The following is a 21,671-nucleotide window of genomic DNA, read 5'->3' on the forward strand; positions in this document are numbered from 1 at the left end:
GAGGGCCTAGCTTGGTAGACAACTACTGTTAAGCATTTCAACAGGTCGGGAAAAGAGAGCACTGACAAACTTCTCACTCTTTTTTGATCTACTGGCAAGCCCACAAAAAAAAAAAAAAAAATCTAGGTCAACAACATTTGGCACGCGTAAAAGCATTTTGCAAAGGCCAACTAAAAATAAAGACACCAAGCCTTCATACCTTTGACAGTGGAGTGGCTAACTTGTGTACTCTTGTTGCCAAAATCAACACACGCAATTTAAAAAAAGAAAAATCATTTCCAATCACTGATTAACAGCGCTAAGAAACCGCTTCCTATCAATCTATAAGATCACATTTGTTTCAAGAAGGACGGGGTGAAATTTATTTGATATTGTACTGGACTTAATGACAATAAATGGTCCTTATGGTTACCTATGTTTCCAAAACCCAATCAAATACTGTAGCTTGGTTTCTGTCTTCCAATCTTGTGGTTGGTTTGTCAAAGTATCAACATCAAGATTACGCCTGCCTTTATCCTAAATAAATATTATAGCAGTTAACACTGTTAGAAGAAGACAAAATGTAATTCCAAAGCAAATTGATTTGACATCCCGTATATGTTTTGCAATTAGGCATGATAAGTAACTTTATTCTAATCGTATGCAAGAGAGAATAGAGTCATTATTAGCATCTATATTTTTCTCATCTATTCTGTCCACTGTTTTGCTTTGGGATTTATTAAATGTTGACCTTCGAAGCAGCTTTCATGTGATATTTTCCACAACGGGTGCAAGGTGTGTGCACAAAGGTGGCGAGCAGCCGCAGTTCTTGGCCATGCCTGTATAACAGATTGCTTTGCTAATGACTATTGAAAGGATGGGGCACGCTTGTACAGGTGTGTGTGCGTGTAGGTGTGTGTTTGTTTGTGTAGTATTTGTACTCTGTGTTTAGGTTGTTGACAATGGGGAAGAGAATACTAATAGATCTGTCAAGACCTTGTGGAGACAAGGGAGCAAGCACACCCACACCTACACACACATACACGTGCACTGTGATGACGGGTGTTTTAATTTTCATTGCTGTCTTGCATTTGTATCTATAATTTACTTATTTTATTCTAATCTTTTCAAATTGTATGACTAATGATCTATTTGAAAATAGCTCCTCATTTGATACTACACAGTCAGTGTCTTGGAGCTCACCACGAACAAATAATTGTGACTCCCTTCTCTCAACAATCATGCAGGTGGAGGCAATTCCAACAACTCGGCAAGAATTCCGACCCTTGAAAATGACCTTAGGCTGACGGAAATTAAACTTTCTTTGTTCGGGTGACGTTAATGCTACATTCATGTTTCTTTCCTTCATTTCTATTCCTAGTTATGCTGTATATTTAACTTATGTGGTAGCTTCATAGCCTCATTCTTTTGTTTGAGAACACACACTTTTTATTTTCTAAAGGAAATGGATTCACTAGTGGAATCATGTTGCCATATATTTTTGTCTCAGATTTGCACCACATGGATCAAGTGATATCATTCTGACAAATTCAGAAACACAATATTTGAGTGTAAACAGCAAAAAAAAAAAAGAAAAAAAGCTTGGGATTGGCAGATTAGTTTCCTGATCATCAGAATAAGGAATTTTATTAGTACGCTATCAGCATCCGATGGGGTAATACTTCATTTATATCCATTAAACCAAGTCAGTTTATATAAATATGTGTGTTATACTTTCATGTTTATTTAGGTTGCTGTTGGAGATGCACAATACTGGCCCTTATCTATTTTTTACCCACACTTTGGGTGTGTATTATGATGTACACAAACTAGTATCAGAAGAATGTCCAATAATCTACATATTTGCAGTCAGGACCTTTCATCCAATGTTTGTAAACGCTTACTCTTTCTAAAACTCCACTGGATAGATGGACCAAAGAAAAAACAAAACAAAAAATCCCACCCAAAACAAAACAAAAAACAACAACAAATAAACAGACAACAACAAAAAAAAACTCAGAAAAGTTTTGTAGAAGTGTGTAAGCTGTAACGGTGGATGGGGCCAGGTGTCATGTCCGGATTCTGTTGTCCTTTTTGAGGATCACTGGCTTGGTGTGCCAAACAATCTAATCAAATGGCAGATATTTGCTAAGTATTTTGACTTTTTAACCCTAACTCTAACCTTATGTACTGTAACAGCTTACGGCAGTTGCATGCAGAAATAACACTGTCTACAGTCAGTCATTATTGATTACACACAGATTCATACCAAAATTTTGTATTTTGAAATTTGTTGATAGGGTCATTGTAATGACCTGTTATTCAGAAGAAAATAAATCTTAATTTTTACAAGTAACGATTATGTGAGCAGTGCAAGGAAGTTGTGCAAAGAATTGAGCAGGGTGAAACTTCTTTGCACATAGACTAAACTTAAAAGTTTGTTTTAAAAATAAATAAATGAATAAAACACATTGGGCAAAATAAATTGAGCATGCATCCGTTAAATATAGCATTCCTTCAACTTCTAGTAACACAAACATGTATGACAAGGATTAGTACCGTTTTAACTTCATTAATCCATTCAATGCCAGCTATTCTCAGACATGTTTACCATTATAGAAAAGAAGACAAAGAAAATGTAAATGCATGCTTCAGATTGAATGTCTTGACTCCATAAAGACATCGTATGCCTTTGTGACTGAATTAGTTAATTGAGTCATGCAATGCATTCTGTGAACCAAAATGGAATGTTTTATTAACAATATTTTTACAGATACCCATGCTATTGGGCGGGAAGATAGCATGTATAGTAAAACTCTGCATATACAGTATTTAACACCTACTAATAATACACCAGGAGGAAACAAATGCTATTTTATCCATTTTAACGTTTTAAATTAATCAGATGATTAACCGGTAATCTGTATATGTTTTTCTGCCAAAACACACCACAGGTTCGAAAAATCGTTATCAATCGGGACCTGTACAAATTAATGTCCAGTCATGAATGGTACTTTCCATCATATCATCCTGAGACCCAGTCTTTTCATTTGTGTCAACTTAAGTTTTATGTTTGATTCATATGTCATATTTATCATATTCTTTCAAAAAATATACTATTTGTCAGTCCAGACATGAGGGTTTACATTGATGAAAATTGCTATTTATGATGCAATGCTAATTTGTCGGTCTCTGAAAAGTAATAAATTTGGAGATGCATGGATCGTTTCATAAAGTCTGACCAATAAGCAATCCATCCTTTTCCTCTTGCTCTTGTCCTCATTAGAAACTCACATGACCTGTAGCCTTTCCTAGTTGGCTCTGGGCCAGAGTACTCTTGTAATACTCTGTAGAGTAAATCGCGGGGACATTTAGATAAATATTAATATCTTCAATTAGCCTAGCGTGGACGTTTTTTGGAATACGAAACGAAATTGATGTTTAACATGACACACAGAGTCTTATTTAAACTTGAGCCTACACAACCGTGAGGTACACATTTACCGCTTGGTTTACCATGCTGCCATGTCAGACTAGCTGAACACAAAGAAAATGGTTTGTCACTGAGAGAAAAGTGTCATACATTCAAGCTTTGTCACAACCCCTGCTTAGTCACAGTTGTATCATCATCATCGTAATGATCCCTCAGGGGAGGTATGGAGCTCTGCTGTCATCAGCATTTACTGGACGTCGACAGCACAAGTAGTGTGCGATACGTAGCAAGGGAGAGAGGCATGGGAAGAAATGTGTGGAAAGAGAAGCAGACGCAGAAAAGGTGGAATCGCTAAAAAGCAAAAATAGCCAGTGACAGATGTGAGAGCGTTTGAGAACAGTGAACAGACAAGGGGAGAGGGGAGGTGAAAAGGATGACAGATAGGCTGAAGGAGAGAAGTGGAATACGAGACACAGATATGGAGTGAAAGAGAGAGACCGACAGCTCCAGTTCAAATGTTGAATTAGAACATCACTGCGCGAGACAGAAAAGAAAGCTGGGAGCTGACAGCATGTGTACCTATAGGGCGTGTGGTTCAAAACTGCCAGTGGAATGAGCTAATAAATGACACACTCCTATTGACAAAGGGTGAGCTTCGAAAATGACATCAGTGTTTAGTCAGCAAGGACTACGTGTAGTTCTGTGAAATAGAGCCGCTCAGCTGTAAATTCCCCTGCGCCTAAGCACTCAAGTGTGACATTAGATGGCCTCCCGATTCTTCAGCATGCTCGATGCTTGTAGCTTCTCTGTAATGTTTTAGTTTTCCATTTATGACCTATTATACATTCGTGAATGTCCCTTTTCTAGCAACAATAGCTGTTGATTCTGAACATTGTAGGTAGTACAGGCTTAATGTGGCATGACACGGGACAGTTTATCAATTCTTCAGATTAATGGGAACTACGTGGCCTGAATCGGGTCAGGGTAAGGGGTGTGTTACGTTAGTCACAGCTTATATCGTTTTGATTTTCTTTAAAGTGTTTGGCTAAAGGAGCGTCTGAAAATAGCTGGTGCTAAATGAATGAATTACTGAAATAATACATTTCCTTAGGTGATTAAGCACAAAAGTAAATGATTACTTTATACTCTAATCTATAAGCATCAAACTCCAGTCCTTGAGGGCCAGTATCCTGCATTTTTTTTCCATTTTCTCCCTCCCAACATACCTGATTCAAATGAATAGCTTATTAGCGAGCCCTTGAAAATGACCCTCCAGAACTGGAGTTTGACACCTGTGCTCTAATATTTTGATTAATTTAGGTACTAAAGTAGACTAATTTACATTGGTAATTACTACCTCGAGTAAACAAATACTTTAGTACTTATCAAACTAATTGATGACTATATTAGCTATAGTCCTCAATTATTTTCGTACTTTTAGTACCTAAAGTAACCCATTCATTTGGTACTTCATTCAATTAATCCTTCTCATTTTATACCATCCTTTAGCCAAGTGCTCTCTCTCTCTCTCTCTCTCTCTCTCTCTCTCTCTCTCTCTCTCTCTCTCTCTATATATATATATATATATATATATATATATATATATATATATATATATATATATATATATATATATATATATAAAACCTCTCACCTGATTCTAACAGCATTAAACTGCCACCAATTTGTTTGCTATAGTTAGCATCTGCCTTTTAGATGCAGTTTACCCTCCTGAAACTATTCATCTGTGTCAACTGTTGTGTAAATTTTGCCTCAGCAATACAGTTAATCGCATCCCAACCAAACAGGAGACGCCATTGGGAAGGCCAGAATGTCCTCTCCTAAGCAACCAAGGACTGGCAGCTAAAATGAGTCAAAATATAGAGACCAAAAACTAATGTCCACTACAGTGAACACAAATGAATAGGGTGGGTCTCGGGAAAATATAGACACAAAGTCAGTCCTAACAATTCATCTCAGGTTAGACACATCACATTGGATTAGTAATTAACAGATTTAATCCTGAGCACATCTGGTTAGCAATTTAACTTCCACACACGTTTGCATGCTCAATCAGTTTTGCATATGCAACATTCACTAAATCAGTTATGTGTAATTTTCCTCGTAAGCCTTTGCATTTTGAGACATTCCACAAAATACGTGTGTTCGTGTGCAAGTGTGCGTGGGTTCATGCCTGAGAGCCACTCATCTTTTAAACATGCCTACGTGATGCTCATTTGGGATTAGCTACACACATACAAGTAACCTCTTTATGGAAAAGAGCGTAAGATCTAAGGATCTACTGTATCTGCTGTATTTACCTAAATGGCTTAGCAAACTGGTTGAGTCAATATTCTGTTTTTAGTTTCCAACATAAGAACACTCACCCACTTGCATCCCTGCGAGCACGTACAGACACACGCACACACATCACCTGTGTATGTGTTTGTGTGAATGTGCGTATTGCTGTAATTTAAATATTACTACTAGTTGGTTGATTGTGTCTGACGGTGAAGTAAAATTGAAAGATTCTATCAATTCAGTAATCCAACAACGAGCTAATACTCAGAAAACTCATTGGTGAAAATGAGCGCTAGCACAGGTTAGGTCACCATTATTCAATTTGGGAACAGTGTAGCGCAGAAAATATCTGTGCTTGCTTGTAGGTGTGCGCGTGTGTGTGTAGTGTGTGTGCATGCACACTTCATCCTCTGCGGGCAAGTCCTCATCTCTGGTTCTGATTAACTCCCTGTAAAAACACTTCTGTTCAGAACATCACAGCCCGTACATCACACTCTCTCTCGTCACACACACACAACACACACACAAACACACACACATGCTGCGCAGCTCCCGGAGGCTCCCTGTTCACAAAGGGGAGTCTACACCCATCATTCAAAGCCTTATAGGCCTTAAGAATGCTGACACACACACACGCTCAATCTCACGCAGACACGCACACACATCGACACACAAAGTGCCCTGTTTTCTTTGCTTTGATACACTTATAGAGTTCAGAGGTGAGAGGGCTGGAGGTAACACCGTGTTTTTCCAGAGTTTCTAACCACCTAAATCTGCTTCTAGACACACAAGGAGGTCCAGATGGCTGGGTGGAGACACAAAACACTCTCACATGCACAAGTACACCCACTGTCATGCTCAAATAAAGAAAAAAAAAAAAATCACACTGAATATCACATACATGCATCGGAGATCTCCTACCTGATACATGCATTATGCTATGTTTTCAGATTCCATTTATGCTATTTTTCTTCTCAAGCTGATGCCTGTGAGTTTAACTATCACAAAGTATTGTCTTGCATTTGTAACACACCGGTGTTACATATTAGATGTAAAGAACCCACACATGTTAAATACAGCAACTGATGCCGAAAACCACCGCAACCGTTACAAGTGGCGCACCATGGATGACGCATTGTAACGGACGTCTCTTGGTCCTCTAAATCTCAGCCAGCTGAGCACAGTCACATGTAATCAATAGCTAAATTTATCAGTCTGCATAAATCGCTGTCATCCGCTCAAGCACATACATTAGAGATTGGATGTATGTGTGTGAATGAGCTTGTGTTTATCGGCTCAACCCCCGCTACCTCTTGAGATACGATTGACATTGTCTTTAACAGCCAATTACAGCCGGAACGCCGGTGAAAAAAGGTCACCGTCATCCGGCGATCAACACTCTCCAATGCCAAATGCCAACTGTGCACAGCGTTGCTGCATTTGAGTGTATGTCTATGCGTAGAGCCCAAAATGCCAACCGCCTCCCCTTCTCCTCCCCTGTGGGTAACCTGCAGCAAATCCCGACATGATTGATGAGGAAATTAATGCTGCCAAGCAAAGCAAAGCATTGTGGGAATGAGGAAGTCTTATTATTCAGTAGGGAGCATGCCATTAGAGGCTCCAAGATCAACAGTCTGTTATTATGGGGATACAGATGTGTTTAAATGTGTATACTATGGTGCATTGGGATTTACCCCGGGACGCAACGGAGGGATAAGGAAACACACATTATGTCTAATTTTATGGTTTGGGGTCATTGCTAATTTAACATATCGCCACTTGATGTGATTTTATTTTCAGTTCGATGCTGAATAAACATCTATGTATTATGCTGAAATGTAACATATTGTCAGTATCTGGGGGAGTCATTGCGTCTTCAAAACTCAGGCCCAACCAATTAATCGGCTAGCCAATTAACACAGCAGATTATGGCTCTTCAAACATCGGGGAAAAAAAATGGGCCAATATTTGTTGTCCTAAGACACGTGAGTGAAGCGAAAAAGTAATGATTAGGCTAGATCGTGTAATAGGTGGAAATTAATCTTCATGCAAATTTTTTGCCCGAAAGATTCTCATTTCGAGTGAAAAGTGATTGATTTGTAACAAAACGAGCCTCTTTAAATGACTATAACCTATGTGTACTTGTTTGTATATAAAAAAGAAGAATCCAAATTTGTTCAATGTTGAGGCAACATACAGACACTTCTCTACATACAAACATTCAATTCACAAACATTCAGACAGAGTTGCCTATAAGTCAGGATTTGTATTTAGTGTATTTTCTGTGATGATACCAATGGTGACGCTGCCATTGTGAACAAACCTTCCGCTCAGTACGTCTTTACCCCACCGATAGTAAAGTGCAGGGGTGCCCATTAAAGCTCAGCTCAGCAGTAATATCGCTAAACATAGGGTAAAATGACCCAGGCAGGATAGACACATTTAGCAGGCAGTAACTACTTGGGATGGGGCGGAAGTGCTATGAAATGCAGTGCAGTACATGGGATGAATGTGCTGCTTGCTTCCATTAGAATTAGGCAGGAAATGTCTGAGCTGATGGAGGGGTATGATGCTCTTGATTATTTGAAGTGTCCGAGGGAGTTCATACATTTTCTATTTTTTTCTAAATTTAGTGTAATAATTTTTCATTTGGTAATTCTATACAACCATCAATTTTTCTGTTTTGTGAAAAAAAAAAAGAAAATAACCGTATTTCTAGGTGTCCACCCGACATTAACTATCGTGAATCAGCAAATAAAAGACACACCTGTGGACCCTTAATTTTGGGGTTGAATTGTATTGTCTACCTTACCATGTATAAGATGCACTAACACTTTTGGCAAGAATGTAAAAAAGTATGTTTTAAAACAGAATAAATAACATCTTCTTAAACTATTCATATTTTCTTGTGTTCAAAACTCTAAGTTATATATTTGGTGCATGTAAAGTTAAGTGTGCTTCACATTTCACGCATTGTGAATGGTCAGTGAACACCTCACCAATGTAACTGAATGGTTGAAAGCTGTTGTCCTTTTCACCGCAACGTGGCTCACGTTCATTTTATGATAAATACCCAAAAAGTGCATCTTATATTTAAGAAGTTATGGTAGATGACCATATACATTTTAAACAGGATCGAATAACTGGCCGCAATCTTTGAAAAACACAGAAACAACAATCTATCACGCATTGACTCCCAAAGACATATTTTTACATTTTTGTAGTATTCAGACATTTAATTCCAGGTACTTTATACACATTTTATTTTAAAAATATTAAGATAAAATAGGTTCTGAAAATAGCTGACTAAGATTGAGTTAAAGATATTCTCGCATACAACACACTTACAAAAGAGCTCCAAGCAGAGGAGTTGACTACAGTATGTTATTATTGAATTATTTTTAATACCAATAATTTCCAGACCTTCTTCCACTGTTTTGCAATATTTTACTTAAAATATTTAATTTCTCAGTTGCCCATAGGAAGGACAAACATCTGAAAAAAGTCACTTACTGAAGTCAGGTCACTGTGAAGGATAAGTAGAATAAAGACAACGTATCTTTAGCCAAGACCCTTTTTGATGTTTGAATGTTTCCCTGAGATCGCAGAGTTTTTTTTTTTCTCTCTTTCTCTTTTGAAGATGATGAAATAAGAATATTTTCCCTGAAAGCATCTGGGACATTTGACTCTTCCCTGTCTTTGGATGACTTTATCGTGACTTGTTTGGTCTCTGACTTGAGAAAAATATAAGGAGAGAACGTTAGTGTCATCCTCATATATACTTCCATGTTGAATAATGCACTTATCTACAAATGTTGAAAACACATTTCACTAAATATCTATGATGTCAAAACTTGTCTTTGAGTATTATGAACCCCAGTGTCATGTACAGTTGCTGCCAATCAGCACCTGATGCACAGCTGTGAACTGAAAATCACTCTAAGATGTGCAAAGATCTTATGTGGCCATTAGGTGCACATAAGTTATAAAATATTCAGGTTCCATTTCAGAATTCAATTGATTAATTGGCTGGCTGATCGGTTGTGATTTAGTTTTCATTAGCATTTTTTTCCTTTACCAATTAAATCCATGAGTTAATTTTCACAACATTGAGGATTTAAGTATTAATCTCAAAAGAAGAAATTTGTAAATGATGATGAAACACTGAACACGCTATTTCCAAACAGTTTAATGTTTGCACATGTTTGCAGTGAAATATCAATTTAAGGCAGTGCTTATTGAATAATGAGGCAGGTGATGTGGTCATGTGAAGTGTAACTGCAACAAAGTCTGATTTTTTTTTTTCAGTTTCAGGCACTTGGTTATTTTTTCTGCTTTAGAGTAAGCTGTAACCCGTAAAAAAGCTGTAAAAATAATTAACGTTAGTTAAAAGTTGATTTATTTTGTTTATTTTTCTTTTGTAATGCTAAAAAGAATACAGGTTTATGTATACTTATACACTTTTTACAGATAATTGTATTTTTCGTCAGTGCGTTGAGTGGGGGCAAAATAAAACTGAGAAGCACTGGTTTAAGGTGTTTTTTTTTTCTTAAATAATGAAAATAGCAATTTGTAATTTAAATATATATGCCCAGCAGGCTTGGCCGATTCCGGTCCTCGAGTGCCGTAGTCCAGCCTGTTTTCGATGTTTCTCTTCAAGCAATCCATCTGATTCAAATGATCAGTCTTTATTAGAATTCTGCAAAGCATGCTGATGAGCTAACCATTAGAATCAGGCTGAATTGTGGCTCTCGGGGACTGGACTTGGCCAGTCCTGAAATAAAATATTAACTCTTTCAGTATTTTTGAGAAAAACTGGGATTTTCTAAATATATCCATTGTACACCACTCATTACTTACCATACATCATATTGACAGAAGGATTAGAATTTAGTGTGTGAACTGGAAATAGAATAGAAGGGATGTTTTGTCAGCGACAGTGTACTCATTAGTCTGGTCCAGAGTTCCCAAATGAACCCGAGGCACCAGCTCGTGCTGTTGCTTTGGGCGCTTTGTTGCATACTCTCCATATCTTTTCATGGCAAAGTAAGACACAAGAAAGGAAGAGAGGACCTCCTCATGTGGATTTCCTGGAGAGAGAAATGCCTTCTCTCTTCACAAACACACCATAGCCCACCTCGTGTATTTCCCTCTGGCTTTCCAATTTAAATGCAAATGATCCCAAATCGGACTCCACAAAGACGCAGCGGCATCAAAATCATTTGATGCTGCGATGAATTATATATTTTAATTAAGCAGCCAAAAGAATCATGCCTATTCAGCCCTTTTGCCTCCAATAAGAAATGAATAAATAAATATGTCAGGAGGTCGGAGAGGGAGTAAATGAGCGGAAGGGATAGTCAGGCAATGAGGAGCCGGGCTGTATTCACTTTGGGCGATTGTGTTGCCAACCGCCTGTGGGCTGTCTTTATGTGTGCAATCTGAGGCTGTCACATTTCAAAATCATATTGTTTGCTGACAGATGCTTTAAATACCCCCGCAGTTTCCAGCGCACACAATAGTTCAAAATGGACTCGCACATGCCAACCAACACACAGCGTTTGGATTTTGATGGGCAAATCAACACTTAGAAAATGAAGAGCCGATATGGGAATTGTGATGGTCTGACAAGGGAAGCAATTTTAATTTCACCCTCTGTCATTCTGTGTGATATCATCTCTGATGAAATACATATGAGCTGCCAGTCAATCAAGCGTACACAACAGGCACCCCGACAGCCACACACAGTCTCGATCACGCACATTAATGCAAACTTCGGTCACAGATGGCCCACAAGAAGTTGGATTATAGAAGACCGAAAACTCACAGATGAGTAGAGCTGCACAGTTGAGTTGGATCTAGGGAATTCACATAAAAATGGTCTGGCTCCTGTTCAAAAACAAGAGTCTTAAAAGTTGTTTAGTACTTAGAGTTGCACCTGCGCGCAAGGACACCCTACAGTGTCCTCTGACAGATATAGGGCTCATTTTATAGGTGAAGAGGCACGGATAATGACATCAACACATCATCATGGTCATTTTTTTTAAGGCGCAGCATTTTATGGATACCCTTATGGGACACCATCAAATTACTTCCTATTTTGGCCATCATAAAATCTTACTCAATAATCTGGCTTCTCAAATCTGCAATAATGCATTTATTTGCTTTTAATGGTACTTTGAATGACAGAGATGCAATTTTTTCAAATGTGACCCAGGGCACTCAGGTATGTGGTCCTGAAACTGATCTATATCCGATCTTTTGTAATGCAACTTCAGTCAACTGACCTGCACTTGGCCAATGAATCGACAAATGTCACAACTCTGCACTTGAAAAGGAAGGAGGACGCAGGAAAAACCGGAGCAACTATCGGGGACGAGGCAAAAAAAAAAAAAAAAAACTTTTCCTCCTCAAATTTAACTAACTGAAAATATTCTATTACAAATATATATTTGATAACTGCCGTTTCAGGTATTCATTTCGGCTATCCATTGTGGTACTTCTGTAAGTACAAATGTTAAGCATGCTACCTGTGTGTGACGTCACTGTGTCCTCTGTGCATGCGGAACAGTTTTGGGCCGTTTATACTTCACACTCAGATCACGTAAGAAGTCACATTTATTTGGAAATGTGAATGACCTCACAAAAAATCTGATTTCACAAAGCATGGGAATTGTGCATTAAACCCTGCTGTCTGAACGTCAGACCCCGGTCTAATATGACCCACCAAAAATGAATAGACAACATATAGACAACAACAAATCCGTTTCACTGGCTGGCAGTAAATATTAACTAATTCAATTGTTAGTCAAAAATCTATCTATTTTAAGTGGATCAGCAATGAATGAACGCATCAAATAATTGTCAACTAATTTATTATCAAATTATTCAGTACTTTCGGATCATTTTAGATATTTTATTAATTAGTTTGATCTATATATCCATTGCTTTAATCGTCCAAATTCTCGAAATATTGACATCCCTACTACTATCAGATTTGTAGCCCGACATGAACGTTACAGATTATTAGAGTATAGATTATAGATCCAAACAGTTAAACCAATTATGCATTTTTTTGCACCCTTTCTTTCAATATTAATATCTGTTTTTGCCTGAAGCGACTGACATTAAAACAAGTTTAGTTGTGTGTGTGTGTTTGTACTTGCTATGTCTGATATTAGCATTTCTAGAGTGAAATTACAAAGAAAATTAACATATTTAGTTAACCCGAATTGCTTCTTTATGGCCAGTGGGAGAAAACCCGCTGGGAAGGGCAAACTATAAAGAAAAGCCTCAGCAAACACACACACGTCTGATGTCAGGCCGTAGCTATAAACTACTCTACGCAATGAAAAAAATAACATATACATTTTTTCTCACAAAAGCTTGTTTTGATACACTCGCCTTCAGAACTTGACAACGCAAGCCACATTATTTATTTCTGGTGTTAGCTGAGGGAACGCTCAAGCAGCAAAAATGCTTGTCATTTTCATGCCTTTGCACGTATATTATTTGTGTGTTGTAGTGTACACTGGGACAAATGGCACATGTTTTCGGGTTACAACCCTCTGGAAACCCCTGCTAGGGTGGTTACTTTATCGCTGCGGTGCACTGTGCAAAGTTGTTTTTTGTCAGTGTGCCCTCTACGACCCCCCACCCCAAAGCCTGACGCTGTTATTTTTTTTGGACATTTCACTAATAAACTTGACAGAGATTAAATGACCAGGAAACAACACGTGGCACCAATAACTCAGTCTAGTACGGGTGTCTCTTATGTGCAACTCAATGTGGGACTGGGCTGTAACCTGGACATTTGGAGCCAACACACAAAACACATTAGTAGCTCAATTTTACCCTTTTAATGAGACCTTCATAAGTGGAAAATGCAGGTGTACAAAAAACGTCTGGCACTGTCAAAAAAAAACAACAATAAAAACTGGCCAAAACAAGAGGTATTTAAAAAATGCACTCTTCCAAAGCCAACAATGCTCAATTTATGTTACCATAATTTTTGTGTATGTATGTTTTGCCCCTAAGTAAGTCTATAAAGTTATTCTAATTCATATTTCTTAGAACACATGGTAATACATTAGGAGGATATTTTGTATGTATTTTACTACATTTTATCACTATAGAGCTGATAAAATTAATTGATTAAATTAATTGACAATCGCCAATTTGAATATGAATAATTTTGAAACTTTGTTTAATTAAAAAAAAATCCAAATTGTGTTACTTAAAAAAAACATGATTTCGGAAACAAACAAATAAATAAATATTAGTTAAATAATCATTATTTTTTAACAATAAACATGCTTTAATCTACCCGCTCACTGATAATATCTCATCTTTTTCAGTAGTTCTTGAAAGCAGATGGGTTATTATTTGTTTAATCAAAATAACACATGTGGAAACATTTCTTTTTAATTTGGAAATTAATGACCAAAACCTGTTTTAACGAGGGCTGGTGACTACATCAATCTCTTTCGTGTCATATTACCGTATCTTCTGCACTATAAAGCGGATTATAAGGCGCACCCTCAATTAATGACATATTTTAAAACTTTTTCAATCAGAATATAGTAATATTCAAAGTAATAACAATAATAATTCAAATACTAACTTTAAACTCTCAATAGCATAATAACTCAATGTCAATCTGACCAACCTTGTTCAACTGTAAACACAAAAAGAAACGGTGAAGCTTACTTTATCAGTTCATTCTCCATCTACGAATACCAATCTCAATATTGATCCATATATAAGGCGCACCTGATTATCAGGCGCGCCAGGAGCTTTTTAAAAAAATAAGGTGTTTAGGTGGCCCTTATAGTATGGAAAATACGGTACTTATCATAAATACTGGAGTAAGAGCCATTACTTTTTGCTTCATATTTTAAACCCCGAGGTAATAACTGTGATGCAGTTTTCTTTAGAGCTTCAAGCACATCCCCAAGACCAATTCTTGTACAACTCTCAAGTTTCTTAAAGGTGAACTGTTCATACATTTAAAAAAGAAAACTACAATAGGCTGCCCTTTTTTTTTGCAACAAAACGCCCAAAGCAGCAGCACACCATCAGTATATTTTTTCTTTTTCCGACTGTGTAATCCCACTTCTGTCTTCTCAAATTATTTTTCTGATCTTTTACTGTCCTATACCCGTGATAAAGGTAAAGATGACAACCATACTGCAGGAATCCCACTTGATTCTCTTGACCTGCAAGATTACTGGAAAATGTCAGCCTCTACCGTAGACCAATGAAACTGTCTGTACACTGAAGCAATACATGGCTGTGCACAGCTGTGTGACTTGAGAGTAAAATATGAACCTTGAGCTGAATTTAATGAGCAGAGTGTACAAATGACGGTGAATACAACCAACTCTGTAGTGCAACCCAAGCCTAACATTGTCAACGAATGACAACCAGCGTCTCAGAAAGTTCTAGAAAGCTGTCTGACTATAGATGCATTTGACATTATTTAGGGAAAATAAAAGTAAGTAATAAAATAATAAAAGTGTCTACTGGTGGTTAAGCTAAATGAATTAGTTGATTAGTTTTGTGAATTTGTGAACATCCCATCATTTCTAAGGTTGAGACTTGCGGCTATTAATGCAAAGCGACCAATAGATGTACAAATGAGTTTGTTATGGCTATATTACACTTTTAATCAGGTGCATTTTTTAGTCTAGAAATGACGATGTTAAAAAATATTCAGTAGTTACAGCCCTTCATTACAATCTCAACAATGCATGTTACAAAGCGCATTAACAGTCGAAGCACAAGCTAGACTTTTTTCCAGATATGCTCTTCTTGGGACTTAAACCCAGTCAGAATTGTAAAATTGTGCAGGATATCACTCGCTCACTTGGCTCATGTATTGCTCCCCTGCGCCTTGGCTTAAGTTTCTCTTTAAGTACTGCCTTCCGGCAGCTAGTCTGACTGTACTGCTCACTGAGTTATTTGTCACTGTGGATTCAGACTCATTGGGCAGTCTACATGTTTGTCAGTGTACACAGCAGAATGGATTAACCTCGACACCAGTACACTTATTTATAGGAGCATCTGGCAGTTATATATTATTGGATTTTCACAGCTAGGTGTTGAGCAGAAATGATTAAGATTAGGTGGTGATGAGCCATCTTCTTTTATATGTACTGTACTTTTGATAAATAGACACTGTCTCTTGCAAAGAATTTACCATTGACTGGCAATATGTTAATGTCCTCCCCGTTGCACCCGATGATTCTGCTTGTTGTTAAAATTAAGCAAGTAATAAAGCTGCCTTCCAGTGAATCGCTCTAGCGCCTCCAACCTGCTTGACATTACCTCCCTAGTGCGCCTGTGTCGAGGGCATCAGAGAAGTATTTGTGATCGGTTAATGCTATGTAGATCTCGTCACGACTTTTACAGAAGCAAGACAACGTAAAATCCATTTAGACAAGACATTTATTTGATCACAGTGACAAATTACTGGCATTCTATGGGCTTTATTTTTTGAGCAAATCACGTTTGCTTTGAGATCGAAAGCTGATTATTGAAGACAAACAAAATGGGTGTGGTGAGATGAGAAGGAAAAAAAAACTTCAATACACTTCTTGCTAAAGCTTTTGCATTGAATTCAGTGCATTTTTTGTGTATTTATTTTGAAGCCGGCCTATGTAGGGTTATTGGTTGTGTGGTGCATTATGTTGTTGCAACCCTTGCAATGACCACTTGTCCAACTTTTTCCCCTCGTCCTCCGACAGCTACATGAACCATGCCGATTGTTCTGTACGGATTGGCAAATACGTTTAACAAAACCTGGCACTTTTGGACACAAACTGTTTTTGAAAAACCATTTGGAGCAGCCGGCTGGGCTTTGATTCTCAGTTTAGCGACTCCATTTGTTTACAAGAAGTAAACTGCAAACAGTGAAACAAAACCGCATACTTCGAGCCCAGTATCACATGAAGAAGAAAAATGATATGTTTTGTTTTCCTATAGAAAGAAAATTGAAATGATATAGTTTAATTATCATGTTTCTAAATGTTTTGTGCTTTGATACCATATGTTTGTTCATTCAGTCATGCTCATTGTTTGACTGTGTCATTGCACTAAGTCTGAAATTCAATGGGAATGTAAAAGCCTTTTCATGTTCTTGAACATCATGGAGCATTTCAGATTTTTTTTTATCTGCAACGATTAAACATGGAAAAAATAAAACCTCAACAACCCTTTGTTAAGCAGTTGTGAAATAACTGTGACTGATGTTGATGAATGATTACAAGACGTACAAGTGAAATTGTACAAGGAGTGGAGTGGAGAAGATTATGTTTTTTAAAAAGTATAAAGCATTGCAAATAAATGTGCTAATGGGAGAAGACAGCGGTTTATAACAGTTCAACTCCTCCATCCAAAGAACAAGGAAATTCACTTTGCTTTGTACGCCTATATTTAAAATGCTCACTCTGTTCTGCACATTGTGGACATGCACTTTTTTTCAGCCAACATCCATTGGCAAGCCGACCCTGCCAGATGACATAATCCTTCTTTGGTAAAAAGAGGAAATGCAAAAGCCTGTATAAAAATATGATGTCTAGTGGGCAAGAATTCAAGTGGTGTTGTTGTAGGAAGAGAGCCAGACCAATGTCCTTTCACCTCCACATACAAGTGGAGAAGCAAAATTGTTTAAATAGGATCATCTTGAAAGCGAATTCATTAATCTTGGCCATTAATGCTGATGTGCAATGGAACACCTGCTCAATGGATGACAGCCAGCTGCTTGGCTGCCAACTTTGGTGACTTTGTGCCTTTGCACAGACTAAAAAAAAATCTGTGCTCTATCTATTTGGCATCAAATCCATCTTATCTTTTTATTATCTTGTCATTCCAATTCATTTTCGTTAATGGGTAAAATACTGTAGTTCTATTCCGATCCCACCAAATGGCATTAGCATACATTAAATTAAGCTAACTATTCAATATTGCTCAGAAGCAGCCTATTCTTACTACCCTTGAGAATCTTATCATGAGCCAAAGCAACCTTATATAAACTGTTGTTGTTTTTTTTTCTGTTTTTAATGGTTAACTGATGAATCAAAGTTGCATGAGATTGCGAGGCAAAAAAAAGTCGATTTTTAGAAAAGTAAAGAATATTTAATGATAAACATGTTCTTATATTTTGTTTAAAAAGGAAAAATATTTTGTGCTGCAAAAAATTCTTACAAAAAGGAATGTTTATTTTAAGATAGTGAATTGAGCATTTTCTTGTTGATATTTCTTTATTCAAAACAAATATATTTATGTATGTATATTTTTTCCTCATAACAAGATGACATTATTTTTGAGTCATCATCAGTTTAAGACGAAGACTGTTTTTCTTAATTTAGAAAACAACAAAACAAAATCTTACTGTAAGAACTGGATATCTCGGTAAAATTTACCAATAACGTCAAGTTGCACCATTAATGTCTATGTTTTATGCATAGCTTCAAAAACTGTAAAAAAATACAAATAAAAAAATGCAGTACTGATTCAATCACAGATCGTGTGACTGCAAGAATTCTACCAATTGAATCGTTACATAAATAAATTACTACATACAATTACTTTTAAAATATTTACTTTTTCATTGCAACATTAATGATTACAAATGTCAAGTAACAGTGCCCTTGTTTTAGATTTTTTTTTCAAAATGTGTTTTTAAGTCTTGATAAACAGTCTTTTTCTTTTTCCTTTAATTAAAGTCAAGTAGAAAGAAAGAGTGAAATACTGAAAAGTTACATTTTTGATTTTAATTAAAATAGTTATTCATCTTCTTTTTAATTAAAACAACGTGAAACTACACTTCCGAGAAGGTAGCAAAACCATGTGTCATTTTTACATTAAGGAGTGCGGTATCTGTGAAATGTAACTATTAAAGTAACTTGTAATCTAACTTTGTTACTTTTCAATACACATAATCAGTAAAGTACCTAAGTTATGTTTTTAAGGTAGCTATGGCAACATTGGCCTTGCCACTTTGTAAAGATTAATGTATGTCATTTAAATAATTAATTTATAATCAGATAAACGTAACCCCATAGCTTCAGTCATAATAAATGAAACATATCATAGAGGTCCTCAAAGAATCACAGCTCTACACGAAGGGTGTGTTTGTTTATGGTGTGCTATATCTTTAAGAGCCTCTGTTCATAGCCCATCCCAGAGAGGATGAACCCATTAGTCTGATGATCAGGGAAACAGAGAAACAGAAACAAAGACAGAAATAACAATTTAAAATGCAATTTAAAGGAAGTCAACTGGGAGTTGAACAGGATTAGAAACCAAGAAAGCTTTTCAAAAAAAAAAAAAAAAAGGTTCAAGACAAGGCCAACTCAGACAACATCCCAGTGAGTGGAGATAAAGGCAGACAGACTCAGAGGGGAAAGGAAGCAGCTATCTCTCCATCTCCTCAATGGCGTTGTAGGCGTCCATGTCTGTCAGTCAATTAGAAGGACGGGCAGGCACAGTCGCTCGCCACTTCTCCGTCGCTCGCACGTGCTCCTGCTGATGATTTTCCTGTGTGGTGTGTCCACAGATGGCAAACCTTGTCACATCGCTGTGCTGTGTAGTTCTGGCCGCAGTGGTGGTAGCCTACGCTCAGAGACGCAGTCAGCTTGGTGAGTACACGTTTCATCCCTGTGACATCTGACATTTTTGCTCTGAAGTCATGTTTCTGTTTTCTTTTTTATTCCAACTTATTTTTTTACTAATATGGTAGTTACTATAGTACGATCAGACTACCACTTTCCTATCATTTTCCTGTTTCAGATCATAATTTGATTTTGCTGTTGGAGATGAAAATATTGTGTCAGTACAGTACTGACAAAAGCCAATGATGTTTTGCATGCATTCCAGGGAGAAGTTTCTTCGATGTGAATCAACAGAGCTCTTGTGTAGTTAGAGCAACGTTGAGTTTTTCATTCTGGGCCGACAGCAACATTTTGTTCAACAAAGACACCAGTCACGTCAACTCATGACCATGAGCATGTCACAAATTATTGGCATGCAGATGCTTATGAAAGAACCGTTGGGGGGCATGGGCAGAACTGTAGCGTAACAGGACGACTCTTTCGAGTTCTCGCAAAATGCATGACTGTGTCAGTTTGGCATGGGAGTCAATTGGTCACTTGATTTTGTGGAAATTGTGGCAAGGCCTTGTTAGCCAAAGGTTTCTGAGTGAAAGTCAGCTGACACTGAGAACTTATTTAAGAGAGTCACTAAGTTCACCAGCATCACTATGTCATGCGGAGACACAAATTAAATGCTGAAAATTGATACATACTAGAATTAAGACTGAGAACTAAGACTGATGAAAATGAATTACAGTTTTAAAGTTTACGGTCTTGGAAACATCTTTTAAGTATTGATATTTTGAGGACAGTCATTTTTTCATTCGTTTTGTTGCCGTGGGCTTGGGGTGCTTACTGCGTCAATTTGCAATTTACCGGTAGATTACAAAAGGAGTACTGGTTGAAGGCGTGAGATTGCAAGGTCGATTGCAAGTCAATTTTCTCATATTTTGTGTGAAAATGAAAAATATTTTGTGTAGCAAAAAATTTCTTAAAAAATAAATGCTTATTTTATATAGTGAATCTAGCATTTTCTTGTTAGTATTTCTTTGCATAAAACATTTATATTTTTTCCTCATAACATGATGAAGAGATTATTTTGAATTATCTTTAGTTTAAGACGAAGACCATTTTTCTTACTTTAGGAAATAGTAACAAAAACAAAATCTTACTGTAAGAACGGACTAACACAAGCATCGAGTTAAGCATTTATAGAAAGACTCGACTACTCTATAAGTTTAAATACATATTAGAATTAGATTTATTTAAATGAACTGTATTGTAGTCATTGTTTGGATTAATAAAGTCATTTGAAAGATTTTTGGAATTGTCCTATTTTAAAATTACAGCTTTGCATGAGTATCATTTTTAAAAATATGCTCCAATTTATGACTAATTTAAGAAATATCATCGAGGAAAGGTTTGCTTGAATGAAACAAAACAAGCCTGAATTTTTCAATTTATGAGAAAATATTAGGACCAAATACACTAACATCTTAGGAAGGTTTGTTTTTTGCACTCTTCTTATATCCTAAAATTAAAAAAAAAAGTCTTAAATTAGTTCGCCTTGAAAGAAAAAACATTCTTATATAGTTTTTTTTTTCCATTAAACAACACACAACAGGGCAGTTTGCCTTTAGTCCCGCCATATTGTGTGACTGCAGGAAATCCCCAAATGTAATTGATATATTTACAGACATGTCCATTATTAATATTGAGTTTTACCATTATAACATTAACAGTTGAATATAGCAAGTAAGACTGCCCCCTTATTGACAGCCAGCCCAGTAAAAATGGATATTTGACATCTTCCGCCGTCATTGGCAGTGAATAAGCTTGTGAGTGACTTTTCTCTTTTAGTGCTCTCATATAACCTCAATCCAACTCCAATCCCTTGACCCTCAGAGGAAAGATACACAATATAGAAATTGCATTTCCATCAAGGGACACATTTATCCATATTTGTTGGTGTATGAGAGGTATTCTTGGTAGACCCTTCAAATGTGTATAATTTGAATTACACATATTACAGGTAATCAATTAAGTAATTTCATCACCGCTATACAATGTCTCCAACAGTAGAGAATGACAGAGAGGCACTGTGGCGAAGTTTTGAAACTTTTGGGTTGCAGGCCATCGCTTCAATATTGAGAACACCAGGGCATGTATGTTGTTCCATTTGTCTTGCCACTGTTGGTAGCGAAGCCCTGGAGAGTTAACTCCATTAGTGTAGGCATAGCCCTCTGGAGAAACCGTGGCTCCGGCGAACCACAGTGACTGTCAGCTCTCAAAGAACAAAAATTATATTGTAAGACAAAAGCTGTTCCCTTGGCATAATGTGCCTTTCAAGTATACATCTGGAA

The 21,671-nt window shown here is 36.9% G+C and overlaps 1 protein-coding gene and 1 long non-coding RNA gene across 3 annotated transcripts in view; one reads left to right on the forward strand and one right to left on the reverse strand.

Moving 5' to 3' along the window:
- cntfr (ciliary neurotrophic factor receptor) overlaps nt 1-21,671 on the forward strand; it is a 197,841-nt gene that overhangs the window by 55,037 nt on the left and 121,133 nt on the right. For both annotated transcript variants that reach the window (XM_088434167.1, XM_088434166.1), the window contains one exon: nt 19,275-19,356. In XM_088434167.1, the coding sequence (XP_088290293.1) occupies nt 19,275-19,356 (82 nt within the window). The remainder of the gene's footprint in view (nt 1-19,274; nt 19,357-21,671) is intronic.
- Nucleotides 1-21,671, reverse strand: part of LOC148411651 (uncharacterized) — a 55,679-nt gene that overhangs the window by 8,893 nt on the left and 25,115 nt on the right. The window lies entirely within an intron of this gene.

Source organism: Hippichthys cyanospilos, chromosome 15 (assembly GCF_059441005.1).
Source record: "Hippichthys cyanospilos isolate Australia breed blue-spotted pipefish chromosome 15, RoL_Hcya_1.0, whole genome shotgun sequence".
Lineage (NCBI taxonomy): Eukaryota > Metazoa > Chordata > Actinopteri > Syngnathiformes > Syngnathidae > Hippichthys > Hippichthys cyanospilos.